The sequence below is a fragment of the Lissotriton helveticus genome, chromosome 9, assembly GCF_964261635.1.
Source record: "Lissotriton helveticus chromosome 9, aLisHel1.1, whole genome shotgun sequence".
Taxonomy (NCBI): domain Eukaryota; kingdom Metazoa; phylum Chordata; class Amphibia; order Caudata; family Salamandridae; genus Lissotriton; species Lissotriton helveticus.
This window is the reverse complement of record NC_136070.1, coordinates 613108761-613126007: the sequence shown is the minus strand read 5'-3', so window position 1 is coordinate 613126007 and position 17247 is coordinate 613108761. Positions and strand designations below refer to the sequence as shown.

At 43.4% G+C, this 17247-nt stretch overlaps 1 protein-coding gene across 1 annotated transcript in view; it reads left to right on the top strand.

Moving 5' to 3' along the window:
- LOC144781680 (uncharacterized) overlaps positions 1-17247 on the top strand; it is a 253397-nt gene that overhangs the window by 165914 nt on the left and 70236 nt on the right. Inside the window, exon 3 of the mRNA XM_078660653.1 lies at positions 9375-9514. Within this exon, the coding sequence (XP_078516779.1) occupies positions 9375-9514 (140 nt within the window). The remainder of the gene's footprint in view (positions 1-9374; positions 9515-17247) is intronic.

Sequence of the window (17247 nt, the reverse complement as noted above, 5' to 3'; positions counted from 1 at the left end):
TTAGCTGTATTTAGTAGGACACTTTTTCTTTTAATCTTGTGTGAGCTAACACTCATTGAGTACATAGGGGCTTTTTTACACATCTCTCAGCCTCTCACATGCTCAAAATGGAAAACAAGCATTTGCAATGCAATAGGTCTCGCATTTGCAAGAGTTTGAGCTATTGGCATTGTAAATTGTGAATGCCATTAATTTGTGTTTTTATAAACCTGCAAGCGGTGCGTGAACACACACTTTATTCTTATAGTCCTTGCTTTCGAGAAGCAAGACTGGTAGTAAAAGAGGCGCAGCTACCGCCAGTCTTCCTTCTGGTAAGCAACAACTATAAGTACAAAGTGTGTATTTTCGCACAGCTTGCAGGTTTCAAAACACATAAATAAAAGGCATTGTCATTTACAAAGCCAATCGCTCAAACTTTTGGAAATGCGAGACCTATTGCATTGCAAATGCTTGTTTTTATTATTAGCATCCCAATCCCTGCTAGCATCACTATTCTTTTTGGCCCTTCTTTTAATAATGGTGTAGGTCAAAGCAAGGTCCTCAGTGGGATATGTGTTAATGGGACCCAATAACCATCCTATATGATTGAAAGTACCCACTGGTCTGACACTTCAAGTCGATTGCGAAACAAAGAACCAGAGTCTTGCCCCTATCGCCAAATAGTGATTTTTGACTAGTAGTCTGGCTGGATTGTCATTGTGATCGGGATTTGGTAACAACATTTGTTGTCCTGAAGTGAATGGCAGGAAACTATTTTCTGAACAAAAGATTTATTTCCATGGAATAACTTGAGGGTTACAGAATTTTTTCTTTATCAGACGATATTTTGGTCACCTAATTAAAGCCCCCCCAAACAAGTTTTGGACCTGAGAACGGAAGCTTCTGTACAAGGGATATCTGATTAGCCTCCATTGTCCCGGGGTTTGTCCAGCAACTGCTGAAGCTGCCAACGCCCAGTTGCGGCTCCAGTAGGTTAGTGCGGTGGGGCAGGGCGGTGGGAAGTCGACAGACTACGGAATGGGAAAATAACATAAATAAATCCTATTCCGTCGTCTGTTGACTCCCCCGCACCTCGCCCTGCTCCCGACGCACCCCATTGTGCTTACCTGCTTGTCCCGCGACAGCCAACGCCCATAAATTATCAAATGTTGCATTTGATAAGAAGTGTTAATCTCCATGTGTGCTAGATCACTTTTGGATCGCCATCCTCTTGCATACAGTCATATAATTTTTCAAAGTCTTTCAATAGCATATGAGTGACATAACCCGCACATGTGCTATCTCTCATTCAAAATTTGGAGGACGCATAGTATTTTTGTTATGGCTAGTTAAATCTTCTTCCCAACAGCATTCATTAAAGTTCAATTCTCAGAGAACGACGACAATGAAAAGGCCATTGAGTCTAGAATGTAGTCACCTTTTGGGATCAGGGGAAATTTGTCTTCAGATTGTTCAATCAAGTATCTTTTATTCAGAAACCGTGGCACAACCTGTTTATCTATATTCTTCCACTCTCTAAGGATAATTTCTCTGATCACACTGTGGAACGCCAGGCTACCTGCCACAGGGCCACTGTATTGTGCATAAAACACTTCGTCATCCTGAGATTTAGATTCAAATCCCAAAATATGTGGGCAAGCATGTAACGAAAAACCTTAACATGAACATATTTCCCAATCGGGCAAGTGCCCTAGTCATCATCATCATCCAACCTTTGTCGTTTATTTGTGAATTCGTAAGAGCTGTATTCACAGCTTGATTAATTGTGAGTTGGGGGTCTAGTCTGGAAATCTGTAGCATATCCGCCTCTTCAAGAGTCCCCCATTCTTAGTCTTTTGTGAAGGCTTCCCTCCCGAACTATCGGTGTCAATGCTGATCTGAGCACTATGCATAACACAATGAACAGGACAAAATATGAAGTAACAGTGCTAAAGGAACCCCTCTTTATTAATACAGTTGCATAGCAACAAAATCTCATAGATCACAAGAGTTCAGGCATTCAAATGAAATTAGAAGGTGCTGCCTCTCAGTAGTGGCTGTGACCGGATTCGGGTGGTGAGCGGGGGATAGAAGAGATGGCGGACGAAGGACTACGACAAAGAAAAAATAAAGTAAACACTTACCTGAAGTGGCCAGCTGGCTGCCGCCTCTCCTCCTTTCTCCGTCTTCTTCCTTCCTGCAGTCCCGGCCAGCAACAGGAAGCACCCGGCTCCCAGGTTCCCCGAAACCAATCACAACGCTGCAATGCAGCGTTGTGATTGGTCTGAGCGCCGTGGATCGACATTCAGAGGGGAAATGGGAGGCTTTACATGTTCCTCACCAGGCAGCCGAATGCAGCCTGGTGGGGAAGATGCAAATTGCGCAGGACTGTTTGGCCGGCCTGAGAGGGCTGGTCAAGCAGTCATGCCCACTTAAGGAATGCAAGCACTCCACTCCCCTGCTGTGCCCAGCCCAGCCCGAGAGCCACTGACTGCAAAGGAAAACTAAAATGATAATAACAAAAGTTATTATCATTTTAGTTTTCCTTTTAATCAGTGGGGCGACGCTCCTCCGCCATAGCGCAGGTGCCTCCACTGCTGCCTCTTTAGCGACAAGTGTGCTACTGTGCTTTCTGCCACAGCTAGATAACCGCTAGAAACCACGGTTCCCATATTGCCGCACCTGAGCCGCTGTGTGCAGCGCCCTGCCCCTTCCTCTTACATGAGTGGGAAGTGCGGTTTTCGTAGCACACCCGCCTACCATCTCTAAAAGCATCGCAGTACGTTTTAAGCATAAGCAATGTGATTAATCGATAATATTTTTACAAATTAATATGTGCATCTAGCCTGTCTGTGACAGGAAAAAACTGGAGCTTGGGAGGGAGGATCTTTACAAAGTATCATCATTGACACTAAAGAAACACTCTGAGTTCTGTGCTTGTCTGGGGGCGAGGCTATCCTCACCAAGGGTATGACTGAGGCGAGAAGGTCTTGTGAGGGGTATTTTTTTTCGTAGTTTTATATTGGGCGAACTTGACTTGAAGGTTTCAGTTATCAGAGCGCTTCACATGAGCACCAGTTGCGTTACACAAGGACACATTAATTTTTGTTGGGCACTGGGAGTTTAAGTGAATTACCTAGAATCACAGGATATTGAGCGCCATTGCCGAGACTGGAACCTGGTTCCCCAGATTTTAAATCGACAACCCCTAGCTGTTAGGCTACATTCCCTCCCCATGTGCATTCACTTGAAGAAAAGCACTTTGTGACGTAAACACATTATATTCTTCATTTTGCTTGCTGCAGTTTTCACGTCTTTAATCTTTCTTGCTTAATTTGCTTCACCCTGTGTGTGTTTCATCATTTGACATGGATAAGGATGCTAGGTGTTAATCATTCTTTGGGCCTTCTATCTAGTAAGCAAGTTAAATGAGTCAATCTGTGTTTTTGTTAGATTTCCAAGAAACACTCACCTCCTCAGAAAGGTACAAGCAATAATTGATACTAGAAAAATCCCTTCAGATCCCACTTGTATATTCCATCTAACCCTTCCATGTAATTTACCATTCGAGCCTGAAAACTTGAATTTACCAGGTACAGGGGTGGGAATATAGACCTGAAGTGGTTATTTCTGACTGAAAGAAATTAGCCAAAGCCACGCGTTCATGTAGTACAGCAAAAAAACTGCACATATCTTTCACTGCGTTTGTACTCCATAGCACTTCTCGGAAAATTCCTCACAAACAAAAATAATTGTGTGGAACCAAAAGTTGACAATAGACATCCAGCCTCCCCTCTCCTTGAAAATGCCCCCTCTAAAGAAGAAATTACATTTTGATCTCGAATGTTCTTTACAAACTTGAGTTGTTGATCTATCTCCCATTTACATCCACCAACACACAAGGAAAACCTGCAGCTCTTCAGACCACTGAAAGGTACCCGCATCATCATCACCAATATCTTGCTGTAGCCATCCCCTCTTTGTGGGGTACATCAAACAGACATTGTCATGCTCGCATATCACTTCTGCACATTTCTTAGCTAACAGTCTTTGCTGTACTCTGTGATGTCACCTGATTCCCTCTGAGAGAACCATTTTCAATTAAGAAAGTCCTCATTAGCAGAACACAAGCTCACACCTTTGGAACAGTACTTCCTGGTGGGAGAGGTGTGGCGCCGCGGCCAGGGCGACTGACGCTGGAATCTGGGGACCACGGTTCGATCCGCGGCTCCGGCGGCAGGTTAGCCCAGCACCACGTGACTCTGGGCAATAGCTCGCTTAATCTTCCCGACGGCCCCCAGCGCCTAGAGACCCTTACGGTGATTGTGCGCTTTACAAATGTGGACTTTACTTTACTTTTACTTTATGTCACCTGATTCCCTCTGAGAGAACCATTTTCAATTAAGAAAGTCCTCATTAGCAGAACACAAGCTCACACCTTTGGAACAGTACTTCCTGATTGAAGATCTGCATCTTAATATCTGCCATCTGAATGTGCACACCCAGTGCGTAATTTGAGCAAATGGTTTCAGGTGTGGCACACAGCACTCATGTTTGGGGACTGTAAATAATTTTTCCAGGGGCGTCTCCTCTGCCTTCGCGGAGGAGCGTCACCCCACTGCTCTCTGAGCAGTAAAAAAAAATAAGAAAAATTATAACAACGTTATTGTATTTTTCCTACTGCAGTGGCTCAGTTGTTTCCTGCGGGGAAGGCTGGATTCTATGACACCAGAGCACTGCAGGGGGAGGAGTGGTGGCACTCTCCAAGTGCACATGACAGTTTGGTCGGCCGTCTTGGGCCGGCCAAATAGTCCTGCGCACTTGCCATGTTTTCCACCCAGGCTTGGAGAAAATGCCCACAATCCCAGTCCCTGCCTGAGCGCCGAACCACAGCGCTCAGACCAACCATAACACTGCATTGCAGCGATGTGATTGGCTTAGGGAACCTGGGATCCCAGGTGCTTCCTGCTGCCAGGACTCCAGAGTCGACACAGGAAGAAGACAAGAAGGTAAGGAGGACAGAGGAGAGGCAGCGGCTGGCCGGCCGTAGTCAGGTAACTGTTTTTTTATTATCCTTTTAATTTCTCCCACCTCCTACCCGCCTTCTCCTGCCTCACCACCACCGTCTGGTAGCAGCTGCTTCTGTATTTTTCGTTATCAGACTTTGACCTAGAACAAGCGAGAGAAAGGCAGCGTGAAAGAAGGAGGAAGAGAAAGGCAGAAAAACAGTGACAAAGGGAGAAAGCAGGGATGAAAAAGAATGTGCAAGAGTGAGATAAAGGGCGGGATTGCGCATTGTGGTGGATGAAAGAGGCATGGGGTGGAATAAATAATAGATTGCCTTGGTATTCAGAGCCCTGACATTCGTCAGCACCACTGGTGGGCTTCTGAGAAAATCTTTTGGCCCGGTACTTATTCTTTCACAAATCAAGCACTGTCAGCCCACCCAAGAAGCTTCCGTCTTGTGGGGTGTGGACTACTAAGAACATTTATTTTGTCATGATTTCATTCTGAAATCAAAATGTGCGTCGGACATTTGTCCATGTGAAACTCAACTTCATGTTGTTCTATCATTCCGCTTTTTACTGCCAGGAGCAAAACAACCTATTTCACCACCAGCGTTATTTGTCAAGCTCAATCTCAAACTTCCCCACCTTATATCTTGTGTCCATCCTTTCCATCTTCTTTGCCAGCACTGTCTTGAGAGTCACACAACTTGCTACAAACACATACAAGTGCACACACATATCTATATTTCCCACATTCATACACCCACACTTCCTCTCCCTGACTTCAATTTATTTCCACTCATGTATGGTCTACGGCCTGGGCTTGTTTAGCCAGAGTACACCCTCTACAGCAATCCTTTTTACTAGTTCCCTAAACTGGTTAACACTTCTTACCAGACATATGCACGCAACTTAATGAGTAGGTGATGAAGCGAAAAAGAACTATCAGGAATCCGGCAGATGGAACTTCCGTCACAGTTTTAATATCAAAATGTATTAGACTGGTACGTGAGGAGTAGACAGCCCTTTGACCTATCCTCTTCTGAGATGAGATTACTGCTATCGAACAAAAGTACAGTGAGAAGATACATATTCTAGAAGAGGGTAAATAGTGTGAAACATGATGAAAGTGACTGAACTCTAGTTAAAGTCCACGTTTTAAGTTTGGTTCTAGTTGAAATAAAAAGCCGAGGCAGAAGATGAAAACTAGTATTTGAATTGGAGAATGCTGAAAAGAGTAACTAGTGGCAGTGGCTCATATTAAGTGATTGAATTTTGATTGACACACGTATAAGTAAGAAACACAAATTGAGAGTTACCCACTGCCCTAACTTTGGAGCTGACCACGGGTAGTACACCATGTTCCCCCCTTATTGTCATCTGCCAGACTGAGGTTTGGCTGGAGCCTACATTAAGCTAGAAATTTGCACTGGAACAATCAGTGGGAGCTTCAAAAGGAAGCCCCCAAGTTGTTTTGAACACTTTGCATTAGGATACCCAACAAACATGTCACCAGATTTAATTGTTCCTCTAGCTTCCATAATACACTTGTTTCAAAATCACCAAGAATAAATACAGTGCTCTCCAAATGGTCGAATTACTGCTTTGGCTGGGCGCAATTTGATCCGAGTCAAATTCTAAGCCTTGAGGGACCTCAGAAACATCCGGAAGCTGCTGCGGCCTTGAGGCGGAAGAGGACATGGACTACTGGGACGAGGGAACACAGTCAAGGCCAAGTAGAAACTGCTACTTTTGTGGTGAACCAACTCAAGGAAGAGCCAGACCAGAAGCCCCTAGGACATTCAACTCTGCTGAAAGGGATGCAGACAAGGACCATAGATCATATGGAGAGCTTGAACATTGGCTGCCTTGGCCTACCCATCTGTTTTCATCACAAAGATCCTCACCACATTGCGTACCTAACATTTTAGAGAGCGTTTGGCCAGTGACCACCGGTGTGCTAAGAGCACATATCATGAAAGACATGGTACTCCCCTCAACTGCACCAAGCCACCACCCTCGGCCTTCAGAGAATATCTCTTGAATATCTGGAGGACGTTTATGTATTGTTTCCAAGCCCAAGAACCATAGTAGTCCCTCTTCCTCCTCAACCTCCTGTGTGTAGTCCTTGTTTAACACAAATGAGGACCATTTGAACCATCTTTCTTCGATGTACGATTCCCTAGTTTATCACTGGTCAAATATATTATGTTATGCTGATTTTACAGTAGGGTCTCCTACTCGTGCAGATTCCCCCTGATGGTACTCTCTGCAGTTCCTTTGACCGAAGAGAGGAGCAAAGGGGTTAGGGCCTGCAGTAATTGTCAAGCTCAGATGACCAGAGAGACCCAGACCACTTCCAGGTTGTATAGTCCCTACCTGTAAACCTAGGCCAAATGTTTATGTTTTAAAAAGTTATTTATTATTTTAAGAGAGAAAGGAGTAACATCAATAAACTATAGTACATGAACAGTATATGAAAGGTTTAAAGCTCTACTATGTCCAAGGTTTACATGGAATATTAACATAGTCTTAACAATCCTAATTAGTCAAGGTGAAGACATGTAGCATAGTTCGAGAGCTAGACTCAATAGTGTCACTGGTTATTCAGACTGATATTGCTAAGAAAATTAAAAAGAAACAGGTGGAAAGGAGGAAAAAGAAAGAGAGAGATAAAGAGCAAAAGGACAGAGTAGTGGGGACATACAGATCATGAGGGTATGTATATATGCTTTAATGATCTGCTAATATTTAATTTTCTGCACAGTAGCGTACCCCTTTGGTAAGTGTTGCGGACTCCCAGTGATCTGCGGACCCCAGGTTAAGAACCACTGATGTAACCAGAGAAGCTTTTCCCAATCATTTCTATGCAAGACAAGACCAGCAAGAAGTAAGAGTACCAGAATCACCATGAAGGTCATTTTTCGACTCTCAGTTCCCGTAATTGTAGGGATATCACTGGTACCCACAAAATATGCACATATCAGACAAAAAATGCACAAAGATTTCCTGTGCAGAGAACAGACTTACACGTGTCATTTTACTGTAATCACAAAGTTTTCCAAAGGTGCAGATCAGTCATTGTCTTAAGTTCCTCGCACGCAAGTGAAATTAACAAAGGTTTTTGCAAGTACATACTAAAGATGCAAAGTGGGAGTCTGTGGGAATGCCGGTTAAAAGCTGAGATGCTCACAGACCTACTAATGTTCTCCTGAGAAGATTGTTGTGATTTTTTTGTTCTTTTAAAATATAAATGTTTTCAATATTCTCTAGTGTTTTCTAGTGTGACTCACGATGGTCCTTTGCTTTCATTCTCAAAATCGCAGCTTGTCATTTTTTTGTGGTTTGTCTTAGTTATTTCACCTTGACTTTCTTTACCTTGCCAGTCCACAGATCTAGCCACCTCAGGTAGGAGTTTCATGTTGAGGTCACACCACCTAGTTGGAAAATACTTTTTGTGGTTTTACCTCGAGCTTACAGCCCTCCCATTGCTTACTGATTGCTTGTATTGTCACTCTCATCTGCTTGCTTCTTATATGATGGTTTTCCACATCCACTTTAGGTTGGGGCAACACTAGGGTTGATTAACACAACTCCAGAACTTCTGGACTAAAGTGCAAGGCGGGCAAATCAGTAATTTGTTAAATTAATGAATAAACAGTCAACTTTTAATTACTGGTACACAAACATGTTTGTATTCCCCAATGTCTGTTAACGTCTACAAATAACAAATATATGTCAGCAAGGATCAGTGATTTCACGCTAACTCATGAAGCGACAGTTGAAGGGCTCGAGTTTCAATATTGTCAACGAAGACACAGCCTTCTATCGAGTTCGGTAAATTAAGTACCTTCAAAGACGGCGTAGTAACATCTCTTAATTCCATTGTTTAGAAACTGCAGAAGTGCGGTATAAAGTGCTACATAAAATAATATATTAAGTGTCAGCCACAGTTCCCCCTGCATATTTCCTGCATTGAGCTTTCCTTTTCAGCCAAAAATGACATCGATTACATTGTCAGTTGTTCTACAGAGTTTCAGAGTGATACTTAAAATATGAAAAAATCAGATTTTAAACAATCTGACCATTGAGGGCAAACCACGGACAATTTTGGGTATCTTATCACCACAAATCCAGGGTGCCTAACACTTATGCTTATGTGTTCGTTTCATCACGATGTAAGAATTTAAGAACTTGTTGTGAGAGCAAAGTGGGTTTCGTATGCACTTGGGTCAAATGTTTGCCACAACATTTTGGTTTTCCTGGTGCATATTTTAAAACCCATGTCGCCATATTCGTCAGGGATTCGGAAGAGTTCCCATCGTTTTTCATGTGCTTTGCTGTATTATTTTAAAAGCCACCAACAGCTTCCATTTTTGATTTCAGGACTTGCAGAGCTCATTGCGGACTATTCTTGAAAACTGTTTTCCACCTGAGCCTTTGACAATGTTGCAAGAGGATGTTCAGCCACTAGAAGTTCTCCTGTCTTCCCAAGCAAAGACCCGTGGGAGTGAGCCACACTTAAGGTCAGTGTTTTCTGTATCTCTCAAGCTGCTAATGTTCTATGACAATTTAGCCATCGTGGCTGCAGGTAGAGTTGCAAAAACACAAATACTATATGGCACAGTGATAAAGAAGGCTCTTTGTGGAGAATATGGGGGTGTTGGGATGGAGAAAGGTTCTCTGCTTGGCTCTGGAGAGCGCATGCTCCTGCCTTGAAGTCCCCATAGCTAGTGCTTAGTTTGTAAAAGAATGAGTGTCACTGCCCCACGCTCTGCTCAGTAGCCCGCGGCCGTCGCATTAAATGTCAGTGTGCTCATTACCAAGGCTGCGTAGTCTTCATTCCACTTAATATTTCTGTAATCCACCGTAATCCACTTCCAGACACTTTATCTCACTCTTGCAGGTTCCTGCTTTCTGTTTTTGAGAAGGGGTCTTTTTCTTCCTCTTTCTTTCCTTTAAGTGTAGTTTCCCTCTTTTGCTCTTGGGAAATATTATGAGGAAAAATAAGTGCTGGTCCCCAAAAATGAGTGCCATGGCCCCTACCGGCTCAAATTAAGCAGTGCCTACGGCAAACTATAGTATTTTTGGATGTATGACGGTACAACGCGAACCGTTACAACGCGTCCCTTTACGACGCAGTTTTAACAACGCAAGTCGTTACAACGACTTGCGTTGGGGGGGCGCTGATAGTGAATAGTTTAATTTACTATTCCAACACCAGTCCCCGTGGATAGTAGGGAAGGTGTTGGATAGTAAATTAAACTATCCCCTATCCTAGAGCGCCCTCCAGCGAAAGCCGTTGTTAAAACTGCGTCGTAACGGTACCGCGTTGTAGCGGTTCCGTTGTAAAGGATGTTTCCCGTATTTTTTGACACCCTACCTCAGCACATATGAAAATTGTGCCTGTGCACTAAGGCCTTTCTGTGAAGTGGAATGAGACCCAGAGCAAGGCTCTGTTGTTGGGAGGCACACTAAGTGTACCTCGATTATTAGTAGAATTACTCCTGGCCTCTCCTCAGGCTGTAGAGGAGTGACAGTGGTGGCAGTGAAATGATTCTAGTGCAGGGCAGGCATTTTACCCGCTTGCCTGCTTTAGAGAGAAGCATCTCTGCCTCTTCCACATTTGACATCATTCTGCCAGGTTTCATAGCCATGTCCTTTGCCCAGCGATAAGATAAATGGCTGTTGTGTGTGCATGTATTACAGATGTGTACATGAGTGTGTGCATTGCTTCTGTCAGTAGAATGCATGTGCAGAGCGAGACAGTGCATGTAGCTACAGCCACAGTGGGTTCCATTTTGTATCAGGCATACTCTGTATAATCAAATACACAAAGGTGATCGGAGGAATGCTTGAAACTAGTCTAAACCACTTGCAATCGCTCTAGGTAGCATTCCAAGGGACTCCAGACAGAGGCCATCCTTATGCAAATTAGTACTGGCCCTGCTCTCCATAAAACCAGTCTCTCCCAGGTGCTGGAGTGCTTTGCTTCGGGCAAATTCGTGGCCCATGAAGCACTCTGTGCTGAATCTTAATTTCAAACTGAGGCCAGGCATCAAAATCAATACTTTTCCATTACGTGAAGCACATTAGGCTTCACAAGGAAGACAGAGTGCTTAAGTTCAAGCTATAAAGGTTTATTAAAGTATTAACAAGTTCTGAAAAGTTCTGGAAGGCATCTGCTAGTCAGTCAGGAAAAAGAGATTCTAGTTCTCATCTACATTGCCCTAGTTTAAATCACAAAATTCTAAAATGTGATAAATCTACACATGGTTCCCAATTAACGAACTAACCAGATTAAAGCACAGGTAGATAACTATGCTCATTATTTTCTCAAGCTTGTGTAGAATGAGGCTACGCGAAACATCCTTCAAATATATAGTTATCGGCAACATAACAAAATACATTGTACCAAGCTGTACTCTACAGATGCACGCTCGCAACTCATAAGGACATTCTGCAGTTATCATGTATAAGAAACCCTTTTCACAGGAAGGTCACATTCACGTTGTAAATGTGATTCAGCTTCTCCCAGAATAAACAAGCATTGGCATAGCCAATAGGTCGCGCCTTTGGGACCTTATAAGTGTTTAGCTATGCAACAGTTGATGTTGTTGCAGGAAGGATATTGTGCTGCATAACTAAATACTTATAAGGCCTCAAAGGCGAGCCCTATCTGCTATGCCAATGCTTGTTTTTCTGCCCATGGAAAGGGATTGAGGATGATCCTTAATCGGGACAAGGCCGCCGAGCTGATAGGAAGCAGGGCCTGCTGCCAGCCAGGCGGGCGGGAGAAGGGAGAAGGAGGAGGTCTCATCTTTGTGAGATGTGGGAAAGGGGGAAGCTGACATTTCCCGGTCTCCACACTCGCTGCTGCTCCCAGACTTGAAAAGGCGAAATAAGTTGCTGCCCGTAGTACATTGTTCCAACTGAATTCGATTGCAAAAAAAAATGAATGTGATTACCTGGTGGTGGTTGGTAGGAGTACACTGGACACTTAGTTTTTAGTTTACCGATTTGCTGCTGATTAAATACTAACAATTTGCGGCACAGGGAGGTAAAGGGATTTGCCACAATAACGCGATTTCTGACGAAGAGCTAAACATTAGATTAGCACTCAAGAAATGAGAGTTCAAAGTCAACATTAATAGATTTGAATATGTGAATAGCGTGCAAATCCTAAAGGTTCTCTTTTTCTATCGAGGTCATAGATGGATGAGGAGGGGGCAGCACCGACAGTCGACTGCGTCATCTACAGGCCGCATGCAAACATGAACAGCATGCTGTTAACTCACTGAGTAGTGTTGGTTAAATGTTCACTCCTACATGTGGTGTGTGAACAAGGCAGGTATGTCCGTCTGATCTGCAGCCGGACTCCAGCTTTCTGCAAGGGGGGGGGAGGTGTTAATGCCTTTAGGAGAAATTATATTTTGGCACAAGACTGTTTACAACACTGGCTCATGAGCCTCTTGTCTTTATTTCCATAATAAGTCTCGGATGGAGAAGGTTTTATGTCTGTGGCAGATAAGATGAATTGGGTCGCACAGACAACCACTAGCCCAAGATTCGTCATGTACCAACCATGGTTTGAGCCTGTTGCAGTGCCATCTTAGAATGGTGGTTAGTGATGTTATATTTATTATCACATTAGCTCATGATTTCATTTCAGATATGTAACTCTATCGGAGTCTGCTGCAAATATTAGGGAAGTAACGGCGCACCAGGAAGCTCCAACAGATGTTTCTGAGACAGTCTGAACATGGGAAGATGCCGCCATCCACCGGATCAGAGTTTCACAGAGTAACAAGGGGAGGGGTCGGCAGAAGGAGGAGTGAGAGTAAAATAGAACTGTGAGAAATAGGGGACCGAAACTGCGAGTACAAAAATAATGCACCTCACGCACTTGAAATGAGTGCTGGCACAAAAAGTATAAATCAAAGACTGGACAAACAAAAAACATGTAGACGACCAGTTCGCTTCAAATGTGTGCAGGCAGGGACGGACTACAAGCATGCTTCAAGTGCGTGCAGGGAGAGATATGTTCCCTTTTCTCCTTTGGTGGCTGTGAGCGCAACAAAAACATGCCCGGAAGTGGTGCGCGTGCGAGAGAGAGGGGGAACAGGAGGTGAGCCGAGGAGTGGTGGGTGCGTGCATGTGCAGTCTGCTTATTTTCAAGCACTGCACTTGTGCTTGTGGTGCGCCTCTGCTCGCTCCCGCAAGGTGGATGCCACCACAAGCACAAGTGTGTGCTTGAAAATGACCAGAGTGACGGCTAAAGGCCCTCCTATGCACCGCGTGCACGCAGCGTAGGCGAGACCTAAAAAGACGTGCCATTACGCAAGAAGGCTTTTAGACATTAACCATTATTAAATGCAGGCCTACATTAGCTAGAGTCAATCTAAATGCTAACAACAGATGGTAAATATATTTTCATGTGCGCATGTTAATGTTGATATAGGTACAAATATTTAATTATGAAAAAACGGCTTAGCAGGAAACGCAAAAAATAATGGGTTGGAAAGCTACCCATCGCAATTGCCTGTGGTTTAAATGATTTGAAAGCAATGCTCCACCACCTTTTTTGTTTTTTGTAAACTCTGTAAGGTTATCAAGATGAAGGATTGGAGGTAGAGTTCAGACAGCGATTGTATATTGGAGGCCTTTCTACTAGTGCTTTCCATGGATCTCTTTCAGTGGGTCAGGCAGAGTAGTGCTTGAAAGGAGACAGAGGGCTCCTTTGAAACTAGGTGTATACTTAAACTCCCTTTAGACCCCACACAGAATAACAGATAATTAAGCCCCCCTTGACTTCACACTCTTGTTTTGGGTTGCTCCTGAGATGAGAGTTTCAGCTTCCCCTGCTTTACAGCTCACACTTGTCACAAAGACCATAGATTGACCAGGGTGCTTAAAATGCAGAACTGCACAGAACCAGTCACAGACCTGTTCTGCTTGAATACACAAGGACGGTCTGCAAGGTGGCTATAAAGATGACCCAGGAGCTTCCATTCATTGTGTCAACATTTCGTGACCAGAAGCCTGGTAACTATGAGTGACCAGCTAATTTCTTTAAGCTTTTGAGCTGGGGTACTGCCACCATCTCACCTGGCCACGTTTGGGTCCAGTAACCTGTGGAAAACTTGCTGAATTTTCCAAGAGTGGCTGCCTGTATGCTGAGTCAAGTGAGAGAGCTGACTGCTCTGGAGGAGATGTCCTTGCACAGAGAAGATGCAGCTAAGAAGGAGCAGTGACTGTGAGGAGTTTAGATGAGACGCTACAACATCGACACCAACAGGATTCTGCGAGCGTGGTCTGGAGGCCCAGATTTGTTCCTCTAGTAGAGGCAGGATTGACACTTGTTGCTGAGAGTGTCCTGGAAATCAGTCCAAAGTGAACTCACAACTGTGGTCCAATGCGAAGAAGTACCACTGTAGTGCCTCAAAGCAGTCGGACTGTAAAGAAAACCACAAATGCCAAAGAGAACCACAAGGACCTCTGAAGAGTGTCACCGCTGTGACCTGGGGTGGGCACTTGCTTGCTTTGGTGGGGGAAGTGGTTGTGATTGGATGACACATGCAACAAGATCAATGTAACACTGATCTCTGCAACCATCCATGCATCTCTGACTGGCTCGTGCTGGCTCTGTTGTGTCTTACCTTAGGTTAAAAGCATAACACCAAAGTGAAGGAGGACCTCCATCGGCCGGGCCAGGTCATGAACAAAGCGTCCTGGCTTGGTAGGTTGTGGCAGGCCCACACCACTGAAGCAGGGACAAGCAACCCCACTGATGGCGATGTGCACAGGCGGTGTCTGTGTTCGGGCTTGAGGAGGCAGTGGTAAAAGGCTCTGAGTGATTCCGTCTGAGTCCAGTAGTCATGACTGCCCAGGAGCTCCTGAAAAAATTCCCACAGTGTGACACACATTTTGAAGAAGAGTCACATGAAGATTGTATTTGTGTACACCTCCAGCAGCTTTCCAAATAGTGTTTGCACTGTGTATTTTGCTGTTGTATTTGTATAGTGCTTCATATCCCTAATTAGGCACTGGAGCACTCTTTTGATGGACAGGTATCATGCTACTACGTGTGTTTTCAACCATATGTCCCACACTTTATGAATAGTCAAGGCGTATACTGCAGCCGTCCCTTCGAAACCAAGACACCAACTGAACAGTTGGTACCCAACGTCACCAAAGCTTAGCATTCACCCCAAGTGCATGACCACATGTACACACAACTAAACCAGCTCACACTGCAAGCAAGGACCTTGAATCGTAAAACGGAACACAAATCTTGGGAACCCTTAGGAAAATGTTATTAGATCATGTGACTGCTACGTGGAATATTATAGAACCATGTTGAAAATAAAGTCACTTAAACCAGTGTGCTTGCTATGACAGGACGGTGTTTTTCACGTTGGAAATTCTGAAAAAACAAAGGTTGTTTGAAACTTGAATTACACTATCACAATTTAACTCAATCCCAATACTCTATGCCAATCTTTTTATCATATTATTTTCATCATTTTTTATTTTCCTCACAATCCTTGTATTTTTAAACTGTCTTCAGGTTACAGTAATTCAATTTACTTTGTTCCAGTCCAGTCCTGTGTGTGCATGAAAACAAAAAAAAAATGGTTCTACATGTTTTCCCCATTCCACATGCCTTCCTGGAACCATCGTAATGTTCTATTTAATTTACATGTGTTGGTTATTATTATTTTAAATTGTAAATGTTATTGCCAGTATGTGGTGATCAGCTATAGGTGGCATAATATTTTATTTGTTCTCCTAATTATGTTTGTGGCTTGTCCATACTTATAAAACAGCACTTGTACAGCCAGTGGGTCTGGTGTTGATTGCCAACTTGTTGGCTAGATTAACATTTGTTTATTTTTGTTATCGTTTTTATAAAACTTTATTGTTTAGGAAGCTGTTCAGCCCTTGCCAATTAAAAAAAAAACATTAGTAAAAAGCAAAAATGTTTTTGGTCTACAAAAAAAACATACGTAGTCCCTGTGGCACTGAAGGTAACTACTTTCTACATGGATGTGCTCCTTGCGAAAGATAAAAACCGTCACTCCAATTAATTTAGCCAGTCGTTGAAGTGGAATGACCCATTGCCCCATGTTTTGTAGGGCGGAATGAAAATCTGAATGGCACAATAGCAGACAATGGATAAAGAAAACACTATACCTATATTTTGTAAATACATTGAGTAAAAATCAAAAGGTCTTGGCTAACGCCAGTCCTAAAAATGTAGCAATTTATTCTGTTTTCTGGCGCTTTTCTCTGTGACAGACATATGTAAAGTTTTTCTTCCGATAAGGTACATTATGTGGTGGGATCGTGCGCCCTCTAGTGAATATGTAGGTCAAGTAGTTGTAAAACATTTTTTGTGGCAGTTTATTTACTGCCCCAACCCAGATATGCATTTATGCGAAAATTTCATGTCACGGTATAAAAACAGTGAAATAACTCAGGTAAGAGAAGAAACATTCCTAAATGACCATTTTATCTATGTCTACAGTTTATTTGATGAACAGGTGAAAAGCTCAAATATCATTAGGACACTACAAATTTGAAAAAAAAATATATATGTCTAGCTTAAATCAATATTCATACAATGAAAAGTAACTTAACAATAACACAACGATGTAAATAAAGGTCCTAAAGCACCATAAAGTCAACTATATTGGTGAAATCTTTGTTTTCAGTGGACGTTTGAACAATAACTGATATTCCAGAGTTTAGGGGTTTGGACAACAAAAGCACGATTCAGGGTAGTATTTTTCAGAAGGTCACCAATAATCCGATAACAGTGGTTTTCAACCTCTTCCCCTTAATTGCTTCCCCTTGCCCCTCCCTACTTTCTCCATAGGACACACGTGTAGTCACTAATGGCCATATTTATGGCCAAGTCACGCAGTGCAGCACAGCACAGCACGTCACCTTGTTGGGCTTAACTGTATGACAGGGAAAAGACAGGAATGTGCTGTATTTAAGTCAATACAGTGCATTTCTGCCTTTTCCTATGTGCTGGTGCCCTTTTGGCTGCGTAGCGCCAACGCAGGCACCCTTGCACCATGGTGGAAGGGTGCCTGCGTTGTAAGGAGGATCGATTTTGTGCATGAAGAGGCACCTTCCTGCACACAAAAAAATCCCTTATGTTTTTTTCCTCTTTCTATGTGTGCTGCAGGATGCTTTAAAGTGGTTTCTCAAATTTATGGGTCGAAATCCTACTGTAAATCAATGATGG